At 36.9% G+C, this 12,147-nt stretch overlaps 1 protein-coding gene across 3 annotated transcripts in view; it reads left to right on the forward strand.

Moving 5' to 3' along the window:
* Window positions 1-12,147, forward strand: part of DENND5B (DENN domain containing 5B) — a 189,537-nt gene that overhangs the window by 125,694 nt on the left and 51,696 nt on the right. For all 3 annotated transcript variants that reach the window (XM_072765635.1, XM_072765634.1, XM_026000077.2), the window contains 2 exons: window positions 3,157-3,307; window positions 11,437-11,530. In XM_072765635.1, coding sequence (XP_072621736.1) covers window positions 3,157-3,307; window positions 11,437-11,530 — 245 coding nt within the window. The remainder of the gene's footprint in view (window positions 1-3,156; window positions 3,308-11,436; window positions 11,531-12,147) is intronic.

Consider the following 12,147-nt stretch of genomic DNA (forward strand, 5'->3'; position numbering starts at 1 on the left):
GCCACCCCCCTTTTTTAAACTTTTTTCCCCCTTCTAATATAGAAGCTATTAGAGAGCAAGCTTTCCTCTGGTGCAAAAAGAGGCAAGAAAGAGTTTTGTTTTGTTTTTTAAAGATTGTATTTATTTATTCATGAAAGACACAGAGAGAGAGAGAGAGGCAGAGACACACAGGCAGAGGGAGAAGCAGGCTCCATGCAGGGAGCCCAATGTGGCGCTTTATCCCAGGACTCCAAGGATCACACCCTGAGCCGAGGGCAGACGCTCAACCGCCGAGCCACCCTGGCGTCCCAAGAAAGAATTTCTTTGCTTTGTCTCCTTGCTTGCCTTCCTTACTTTATTTAAATAGATCAAAGTCACAGGAGTAGTGATGCTGTAGTTATAGCATATTTAAGGAAAGAAGTATGTAAATGATGTCTTTATATAATCTTAAGAGGTCTCTTTGATAAGCTGAAACATCATTCTGGTGTATTCCCACTTAGTAGAGTAGATCCTTGGAGCCCCTTCAGGAAGTAGCAGTTACCTCTGTGTTTCTGGAAATTGAAGGAGTGGAATGAATGAGATTGTCTGTGCCTGTTCAGAGAACTGTATGACTTTCAGTGATTTAATAGCCATGTGAATAATATAATGCCTTGTTGAGAAAATTTCATTCCTCTCTTCCTGACAGAATTTTTTTAATGGAGCTAAGCACTGATTCCTTTATTTGTGTGCCTCCAGAAAATCTTTTCAATTAAAATATATTTTCTGTCAGCTTCTCAAAAAGTTTGACATTCCCACTGTCATCACAGAAATTATGTAATACTCTTGAAGATATACCATTATAGGTTTAACGTATGGAAATGAGATTAGGCAAAAGCAGTAGTCTCCCAGGAACCTAATTTATCAAAGACTTTTTTTTTTTTTTTTAAGTAAAAGGAGACAGCTGGCTCTGTGTCTATCCCCTATAAATGGTGCAGTTACTTCTTTCATCAGATAAAATTATCCTCCTCCCACCCCCCAACAAAAACTATAGAGATGGGCTTTTTGTTGTTTTTTATTGATTTGGGGGAGGGTTCATCCTTTGTTATTTTGCTTTTATTTTTGTTTTGCCTCTAACTAAAAAGAATTTTAATTTGCAGGTGAACACTTTAGGCAGAGGCTATCTGCTGTTGATATTGTGGCACCAGAACCTCATGATTTCTGTGCAGAAAGACAAGTTGATAGTAATACAGAGTTTTTCTTTTCTCTTACCAATCACAGAAAATGAGTATTGGCACAAACCCTTGAAGATCTAACAGACCCATGACCTCTTAAAGCAGGCATTTAATAATTTCTGAAAGTTCAGTATTCACTGGTGGTATAATTACTGAAAAGTAACATTGCATTATGCTCCCTATGGCAATCTTCAGTATAAACCCCAAAATAACTCATTGTGAATCATGTTTCTTGTTTTTAAATATCTTCCTACTAAAGGAGAATAACTCCATATCAGATGGATTTCTCTGTCATTTTAAATCCAGCGGAAAAACTGAAGCTACTTTTTTTCTTCCTTTCATGAGAACAGAACCATTCATTGGCAGAGATGGAATTTTGTAGTATTTCATGGAACATAAAATTGGCAGGGACTTCAGAGGATTCCATGCCATGAATGTAAGCTTTATTTTGCCTAAGCCATCTGTTAATTAAGTGTTTTATAAATATTAGGAAGCGCTCAGAGTATAGATAGGGTTGTGGAGAGCCAGAGGGCATCATTGTAAATTAAATACCATTTCACGTTAAAACATGGCATTCTTTCGCCCAACATAGAACATATGGACTGTGTTTTAAGAAAAGTTACAAGTTACATATTAAAAATAAAATGAAATTCATGAAGTTTTAGATAAGCTCATATGAATTATAAAGGAAAAATGAGGGAAATTTGAAGTAGGTATCTAATATTGTGAATTTTAAGTCATTGAAGCTAATAAGGACTTCTGCAGAGCATCCCTAAATGCTGTCATCAAGCACAAGCAACTGGCTTAGGTGAAGCATTTATGTCACACAAGATGGTATTAAACATGTTATTTTGACAAGGGTGGAATATGTCATGGACAGACCCCTCTCTGCTCAAAAAGAAAGTTTGTAAAACTATGTATGAGGAATAACCAGCAGTACTCAATCTGCTGATAATTGAAATGGGCAAAATAAACTATTCCATGAAATACTTATAAAAATACCTTTTACTTCTCTTAAATCTCAAGATTAGCAGTTCCCAGAGTGCGTTCTGTTTATCATACCACCACAATTACTGCTTGTTCTTTCCTTTTAATAATCTGTAGGCAAAGGATTAAAGACCTAGTCTTGCTTCACAAATACATTTTTCTCTTGAAAATTCAGTTCATAAAAACATTTAAGAACTGATTTTTCTACCAGAGAAATAGTTTGCTATTTTTTGGGTCTTTGAGATATCCTCCTTACTTTAAGTTGTTTTAAATAGAAATATTGAATGGTTCCTATCTTTTAACATTGACTTATTTTATTCTTCAGAAGGTCAGTTGCTTATCCTCTGGACATTTTCTAAATGCCTGCTTATTTTATTGTTCTCTGCATTGCCCCTCTTGATCTAATAAACACTCCTAAGTGACTCCTACTAACGAGAATGTGTTGCTAAAAGTGAAGTAATAAACTTTATAGTTTCTTATTTTCACAAATGGAGAACTAGAAATATTTAATGAATCTTAGTACAATATGAAGAAATAAAGTAATATAAGGCTGCTGTGCTTGCTTTTCCTTCCCTGTCTTTCAGTTCAAAGTCAATATTTTATTTGCCATCATTTTCTTAAAAGTTGTACTTAGAACCATATTTTCATTAAGAAAGTATTTTTCTTAAATATTTAATATTGAAGTATTAAAATACTGATTATTCCACTTAAGGGAAACTTGTTTCAGTACTGTAGATTTTCAACCCTGCTGCCATACTTTTGACAGAGGCAGAAAATACCATGAAAATTAGTCATCTACTATTCACTTGAAATTAACCTCTTTATACTTACATCACACTGATTTCTCAAGAGCTTTTATGAAAATCTATCTTAGAATGTAAGAAAGATTGAGTTCTTTGTTGGTGCATGAGTGGAGGAAACATTGTTTTAAGGTTTAGCCAATGAAATGTCTCTAATTTGTTATAAATTTAATTTTTAGCCCAATCAATTGAGCAGCGACTAATGAAAATGGATCACACTGCAATCCATCCACATCTGCTTGATATGAAAATCGGTCAAGGCAAATATGAGCAAGGGTTTTTTCCAAAGTTACAGTCTGATGTCTTGGCAACAGGACCAACTAATAACAAGTAAGCATGTTCTCCATTTGAGCAGTGAGTTGAAGGGATAAGAAGGGTGCAATGCTGTGCAGCTCTAATGGGGCACTGAAGTCATTAAATATCTTATCGATCTGGATCACTTTCTTCAAATCAATCCATTTGGAATATGGATTGGCATTCTGTGAGTATTTGACTTTAATTCCATCATGTGAAAAATCCAAAGACTAGAGATTTTTTTCTTTTTTAAAGTAATGTGCACTTGGGAATAGTTTCACTTTAAATATAATGTTAATACTGTCTAATGGAATTAGAAAATGTATACTTTCATTGTTGTATTAGTTTCCTGGAACTGCTGTAACAAAGTACTACAAATTTAGTAGCTTTTAAAATAACAGAAATTTATTCTTTCACAGTTCTGGAAACTGGAAATTCAAAATCAAGGTATTGGCAGGGCCGTTCTCCCTCCAAGAACTCTAAGGGAGAAGCCTTCTTTGCTTCTTCAACTTCTGCTGGCCTCAGGCATTCTTGACTTCTAACAGTGCTAACTCTAGTCTCTATCTCTGTCTTCATGTCCCTCTATGTCTGAGTCCAAGTTTCCTCCTCTTATGAGGACACCAGTCCTGTTGGATTAGGCCCCATATTAATGACCTCATCTTAACTTGATGACATTTCCAAAGACCGAATAAGGTCTCATGGTCATAGGTATTGAGTTTAAGACTTCAACATGTCATGGAGGGAAGTGGGAGGTAGGCATAGTTCAACCTAGAACACCACCTTTTTTTAAGAATCAAGTGCAAAAATTACCAAAAAATAAAGATAAACCCTGTTATTTTTTATGGCAGATGATTCCATTTAGAAAATATCTAAATGTGATTAGAATTGAAAGAATTATTTGGGTTAGGGGAATTCTTAACTTTAGGTGAATATAGTGTTTAATTAACAAGTGAGTAATATTTTTATGCAAAGATGGCGCTGAAGGTGAAGAAGGAAGCCCTGCCCTTCCCAAAGCAAAAACAAAGCTAAGGCTTTCAAGGCCAAGAAAGTGATGCTGAAAGGCATCCACATTTACAAAAAGATCCGTATGTCACTTACATTCCTATGACCAAGACATTGCATCTCCAGAGGCAGCCCAAATACCCTCTAAAGAGTGCTCCGGGAGAAACAAGCTTGATCACCATGGCATCATCAAGTTCCCCCTGACTACAGAGTCAGCCGTGAAGAAAACAGAAGCCAGCTATACACTTGTGTTCATTGTGGATGTCGAGGCCAACAGCACCAGATCAAACAGGCTGTGAAGAAGCTCTACAACATTGACAGGCCAAGATCAACACCCTGATCAGGAGAAGAGAAGGCATATGTTCTACTGGCTCCTGACTCTGATGCTTTGGATGTTGCCAACAAAATTGGGATCATCTAAACTGAGTTCAGCTGGCTAAATCTAAATATAGATATTTTTTTTCACCATTAAAAAAAAAAAACTAGCAAGTGAGAAATAGAAATAAAGGAGGGTTTTCCAAGAAAGGACACAAAGAGGGGTGTCTGGGTGGCTCAGTTGGTTAAGCATCTGCCTTCAGCTCAGGTCATGATCCCAGGATACTGGAATGAAAGCCCATGTTGGGCTCCCTGATCAGCATGGAGTCTGCTTCTCCTTCCTCTTCTCCGTCTGTGTGCTCTCTCCTGCACTCACTCACTCTCGCAAAAATAAATAAATATATATATCTTTAAGAAAAAGTAAAGTCACAAAGGTATTAAAGGAGAAATACTGTAAGTTTCAAAGAAAGAACTTGGAATCAGAAATAAGTAATTCTGGAATTTACTCTTAACCACTAACCAGCTTAGGAACCTTAGACAAGTTGGAATCATTTGCCCCTTTCTCACCTGAAAAAGAATTTTTTTAAAGATTTTATTTATTTATTCGTGAGAGACACAGAGAGGCAGACAGACACATAGGCAGGAAGAGAAAGAAGCAGGCTCCCCACAGGGAGCCTAATGTGGGATTCGATCCCCGATCCAGGGTTCACACCCTGAGCCAAAGGCAGACGCTGAACCACTGAGCCACCCACGCGTCCCTCACCTGAAAGTATTCTTTTAACATTCTACAACACCTATCATCTTACCAAAGTGGCTAGAGGAGGAATGGAAAAAGCCATGCTGTGGCAAAGAAATGGGAGAGAAGACTGAGGTAAAGATTGGATACACAAGATGGAAATGGCATTGAGCCACCTAAATTTTTAGAAGCTAAGTAGAGAATCAGTGAGGGGAATAAAAAAGAGGTAGAATTATGTCTTTTGACCTAAATCGCCCAAACTAAATAAGTAATGTGAAGATTCTCGAAAGATGGTTTAAAAGTGTGATGTTTGTTTTTCAGATGAACTATTTAACTTCTGTGTTGCAAATTCTTGATACTTGCCTTTTTTTTTTAAGATTTTATTTATTTATTCATGAGAGACACAGAGAGGGACAGAGTACACAGGCAGAGGAAGAAGCAGGCTCCATGCAGGGAGCCCGATGCAGGACTCGATCCTGGGACTCCAGGAACACACCCTGGGCTGAAGGCAGGCCCTAAACCGCTGAGCCACCCAGGGACCCCCTATTCCTGCTTTTTTAAACTGTGACCTTAAACGTGTGCTAAAAGATGTTGAACATTAGGAGGTTCAAACTTCCCAGATGATTGTACTAGATATAAAATGTTCTGTTTTTCAGAAATGAATGAGAATTTTCCATCAGAACAAACTAATCATCCATTTACTTATTTTTTGTTTGTAAAATATCCTAATTGTTTGAATTACTTTCATATTAGTAGACTATTAATTTAAATTGAGTTTTATTTCCTTTTAATAACATTAGATTGTACGTTTGTTCATTTTGGCAAATATTGATAGAACCTCTACTGTATGTGAGGCAGTGCCCTGTTCACTGGGAGTTGAACAATGAACATAACAACAAAAATCCCTGCTTTTAAGGAAGAGGAAACAAACAAAGAAACTTAATATGTAAAACAAGTAACCTATCACTGATAAGATTTGTGAAGAAAAATAAAGCAGAAAAGGGAAGTAGGGAGTTTTAAGGAGGGAAGAGTCCAACTTCAATTTTTACTGCTGTGTTTTCTTGCTTTTATTTTTTTTTAAAGATTTTATTTATTTATTAATGAGATAGGGAGAGAGGCAGAGACACAGGCAGAGGGAGAAGCAGGCCCCATGCAGGGAGCCTGACGTGGGACTCGATCCTGGGTCTCCAGGATCAGGCCCTGGGCTGAAGGCGGCACTAAACTGCTGAGCCACCCAGGCTTTTAATCTTGCTTTTAATCTTCTATACAATCCAAAGGTCTCTTAATTCCAGACTAAGTCCCAAGTATTACATTTTCAGGTAGATTGTAGTCTGAAAGGGAAAAAACCTAAGAACTCATTGCAGGATAAAGAGATATATAATCATGCCTCTGCAAATGGTTGATCAAGTCTTAGAATTTCATATGCTGCTTATGAAACAAGAGCAAATAAGCAGTCATTAGTATTTTAGCAAATGTGATGATCTTTGGTAAAAATATGCTTAGTAATTGAGACTTAATAATGAAAAAAGCAATTCCTTAATAAGACCAAGAGTGTATAGATTTCATAGTAATTTTCTTTTTTTTTTCTTTTTTTTTTTTTTATTTTTATTGATTTATGATAGTCACAGAGAGAGAGAGAGAGAGGCAGAGACACAGGCAGAGGGAGAAGCAGGCTCCATGCACCGGGAGCCTGACGTGGGATTCGATCCCGGGTCTCCAGGATCGCGCCCTGGGCCAAAGGCAGGCACCAAACCGCTGCGCCACCCAGGGATCCCTCATAGTAATTTTCTTAAGCAGATGATTACATCCCTGTTTTGAAAATAAAATAGGACATTTTGTGCCACAGAGTGTATAGTAAGATGCTAGTTTTATCATGTAAGTTAATATTTATCCTTTTCTTTACCTAAAGCCTTTTCCACTTTTGCCTGCCAAGGGAACTGTTCTGCCACTTATATTCTATTCCTTCTCTTTAATTATTATTTAAGTTCATTAGCTGGTGCTTATAGTCTGTTTCCTATTTTTACTATTTATTTGAACCCTAGTTTTTTAAATTCTTGAACAAATTTTGCTGTCTTTCACTGATGTTTTTCTACAGGGCTATTTCTAAAGGACATTTTGTTTGTTAACCTATATTTCCCCTTTGTTTATCATGAAAATTTATCGTCCTGTGTTTATATTCTACTTCAAAGTGATTAAAGAAGAAAAAAAAAAACCCAAAGTTGTTAAAGAAAAAAATATTCATGACACTTGTTGAAGACGGTAACACAGACTTTATTCGAGGGAGGCCATGTAGGGACCATTGCAGTGGGCAAGGGATTGAGATTGAACTCTATTCCAAATATAATGTGGATAAGTAGGAATTTATAAACAAGTAGCAGAATAGAGAGAAAATTACTAAGAGGAAACATCAGAGGTAAGGGGGAGGGGCGGGGATTTTGACTAAACCACCCAAACAGGATTCTTGCTGAAGGTAGGCCTGAGTGATCAGACATCATGTGGAAGGTGATGAATGATGTAGAAGCTGATCAGATATGGAGAATGATCATATACTGGGGCGGGGAGGGGGGATGGACTTAGCAAGGCCATTAAACGGGATTTTATAAGGGAGTGCAAAGATGGACCTGGGAGAAAGTTCAAGAGCCTAGCTAAAGTTAGATCAAACAAAGAATCTTGGGACACCTAGGTGGCTCAACAGTTGAGCGTCTGCCTTCAGCTCAGGGTGTGATCCTGGGTCTGGGGATGAGTCCCACATCGGGCTCCCCACAGGGAGCCTTCTCCTCCCTCTGCCCATGTCTCTGCTCTCTCTCTTTATGTCTCTCATGAATAAATAAATAAAATATTTTTTAAAAAAAGTAAAGAATCTTTGTCAGTGTATTAATATGTTTTTTTCTGGATCTTTCTCAGTCACTACAGTTCTCTTTGTATCGTTTTATAGTCTAACTTTGATCCTTTGCTATAGGGACAGTTCCAAGGATTCCACTTCAAAGATCTATCACTAGGACTTTGTATTTGTTGTCCCAGTATAAGCCTGTTTTTCTTAACTATTTAAAGAGGGGACTACCTTTCTCGTTATCATTTTTATCATAATTTGATTATTCAGTGTTCTCTAAATAGCAGCCTGAGATGATTCAGAAACTTGAAACCAAAGGCATGCATAAATTATTTTAAAAGCAAGAAAGAACCTGCATTCTCATTTTAAGCTTTTTGTAAATTGCATACTTTATTAAATAAAAAATTAAGGGGATCCCTGGGTGGCGCAGCGGTTTAGCACCTGCCTTTGGCCCAGGGCGCGATCCTGGAGACCCGGGATCGAATCCCACGTCGGGCTCCCGGTGCATGGAGCCTGCTTCTCCCTCTGCCTGTGTCTCTGCTTCTCTCTCTCTCTCTGTGTGTGACTGTCATAAATAAATAAAAAAAAATAAAAAATTAAAAAAAAATAAAAAATTAAAAGTAATGAACTGCCAGTAATACAATATGACTTTTCCTGAATGGCAAAAGTATAAATTCATTTTTTACATTGTGTACAGCTCTGTGCTGGCAAGAATATATTCAAGAGTAGATATTCTTAAAACTAAGTGTGATGACTACGTAATCATGAGGATAATAAGTCAAATCTGAGGAATTTTTAAAATAGTTTGGTATAAAATAACATATGCTTATTAGAAAATTGAAAGTGATAGGGTAAATTTTAAAACACCCATAATGCTATCACCACGAGATGTTAAGATTTGCTATTAGGCTCTTCCTTTGCATGGATCCTGATGTGCATGTCCACACTTTTTAAAACAAAATTAGCATATTACTTATACAGTGTTTTATCTTGGTTCTTCTTTTCTTTTTTTTTTATTTTATTTATTTTTGATTATTTGATTTGATTATTTTTATTTATTTTTTATTTTATTTGTTTATTCATGAGAGACACAGAGAGAGAGAGAGAGGCAGAGACACAGGCAGAGGGAGAAACAGGCTTAATGCAGGAAGCCCGACATGGGACTCGATCCCTGGTCTCCAGGATCACGACCTGGACTGAAGGCGGCACTAAACCGCTGAGCCACCCAGGCTGCCTTATCTTGATTTTTCACTCATTATTATACCATCAACAGTCTCCCATATTAATATTCCTAGCAATTTGATTTTTTTTGTGACTGTATCTTTCATTATATAGCACCCTCTACTGTTGAACATATAGATTGTTTTGAACACAATTACTTGATTTTGAGTAACTTGGTTGTAAGACCTGCTATGAACTCAAAAACTTTTTGGAACTATTATACATTAAACATGCATATGGAAAAAGAGACACATCCTAATTCAGGAACATTTAGAAGCCAAAATGTGAGTCTTGGAATAAAGGAAGTAAATTTTGTTATATTCATGCTGTGAGGAACATCTATAAACCTAAATATTGAACTAAATCTCTGATTATTTATTTAGAGTATATTCATAGAAGGGCCAGATGATCTACAGACTGCCAGCGAAACAGCTGACAGGGGCACCTGGACGGTGCGGTCAGTTATGTACCCGACTCTTGATTTCAGTTCAGGTCCTAATCTTAGATTCATGATCTAGCCCTGTATGGGGCTCTGTGCTCAGTGAGGAGTTGGCTTGAGAGTCTCCCTTTCCTTCTCTGCCCCTCCTGCTTATGCTCTCTCTGCCTCTCTAAAATAAATAAATTGTTTAAAAAAAAAAAAAAAACAGCTGACAGACATGATACCAGCCCTTCAAGAGTTTATAGTAGAGAGGATTTTGTGGGAAATAGAGATAAATACTTACAACACAAAGCTAATACAAATGGGGAGTGTAAGAGGGGTAGACAGTTTAGATTTGGAGGAATAAACACTTTCTTGTGCATTGAAGCTATCTGAAAGAAGCACAGAAGTGGGAGGAAACCAGGACAAAGGCTCACATGTGACCGAACTGACCCCATTGGAAATACAGACATAGTTGAAAGTAGCTGGAGGTGTAAGGTAGTGCTAAGTATAGCAGAGAGTTTGGGTCGGCAAAGAATTGAGTGATTGCTCTGAATATGGCAGCTAGAGGTGTAAATGGCTTCAAGAGCATTGGCAGGGGAAGCTGATTTGGATAAACCGAAGATCCAAAGGTAAAAAGTTGAGGCTAAGAATTTTTTCATAAGAAGAGTGAAGAAAGAAACTAAGTATAACTTTCAAGAGCCAAGAGAGAGATCAACCTGCTTATCAGCTGAAGAGAAATATTCAGATGAGAAAGAAAAATTGAAGATACAGAAAAAGATGATTAATGCAGCAGGTTGAAGAAGTCAAGAGAGAATGCGTCACGGAGTTTCTTCTAGGTGGCAGAATTAGTTTTGAGCCATGACCAATACATTTTATACTTTGTGATTGATTAAAAGAAAGATGAGAGGTATCTATTTGTATACATTAAGTAGAGGGCAGGAAGGAGTCAAGGGTGGGCCATCAGTTGAGGGGAGTCACTTGATGAAGCGAAAGGTTTGAAACATTTTTTGAGGGGAATGTGAGAGAGTTGATCAAGGGCAGGTAAAGTGATTCTTGGGGAGTCCTGAAAGAAATAACTAATCTGCATAAATAGAACAGAAAAGAGGATGGTATTCATTCAGATTTGGGGCTCTGTTGGACACTAAAGTGGAAAGAAAATAATTTTTTTTAAGATTTTATTCATTCATGAAAGATAGAGGCAGAGAGAGGAGCAGTCTCCCTGCAAGGAGCCTGATGTGGGACTTGATCCTGGACCCCGGGATCATGCCCAGAGCCGAAGGCAGACGCTCAACCGCTGAGCCACCCAGGTGTCCCAGAAGTGATCATTATGAGGAGATACTGTGTATTTTTTTAACCTCATTTTTGAAAAAGTATTGATTGTAGTGATGGTTGCATGTCTGAATATAATAAAAACCACTGACATGCTTCAAGTGGATGAATTGCTTGGTATTTAATTATATCACAGTAAAGCTGTTCTATATTTAAAGAATTGATTGAAAAGGAAGTATTGTTAGTCTTTTGTTTTAAACAGTACATTTTTTCTAGTTTAAAGATAAGTTGTCACTTTTTTTTTTTTTTTTTTTTTTTGGTTTAGTTGTTTGTTTTAACCTGCACCTTCTTGGGTATGGCTATCTTTCCAGTCGCTGGGTAAGTCGGAGTGCCACGGCGCAGCGCAGGAAAGACCGCCTTCGCCAACATTCTGAGCACATTGGATTGGACAACGACCTGAGGGAGGTATGTGGGCTGCCTTTCTGGGATGCCTCCATACAAGAGCCACAACTCAGCTAACTCAGCCCAGCAGTTGTCCTTGTGCAGGTTCTTCCTCATTCTTTTACAAATGGTTCAGTTTCATTTTAAAGTAGTAATATTTTTGTACTGACTTACAGCAGAAAACACCATTTTCCCCATTTTTGTAATTTTAATATACCTAAAATAAGGCTCTAAAGCAAATCTCCCTGTATAGTGCATCAAGTAAAGGTTAAGTTTTCAATAAAGTTTTGGTCAATATGTCTCCTATGGGAAAAAAATATATACGAGAAACAGATTTTTTTAAAGTTTCAAACATAATTTATACTTAGTAAAAATGTATTTGCTTGTGCTTTATCCTAAGCTTGCTGACACCCATTTTTAAAGTGTTAGAAATTATTTTTTAATTAAAATCCTTATGCTTTATTTGTACTACTTGAAAATAAAACCATATTTATACATTTGAATAATTATATAAGGTTTGATTATTGTGATCAAAGAAAATTGCAGTCAGAACATCTGTTAACTGTTTTCTAAACTCAGATGTGTAGAAATAAAGCAGAAAACATAATTCCAAATATATATTGCTTTTTTGTTGAAATGTT

Source organism: Vulpes vulpes, chromosome 8, assembly GCF_048418805.1.
Source record: "Vulpes vulpes isolate BD-2025 chromosome 8, VulVul3, whole genome shotgun sequence".
Taxonomy (NCBI): domain Eukaryota; kingdom Metazoa; phylum Chordata; class Mammalia; order Carnivora; family Canidae; genus Vulpes; species Vulpes vulpes.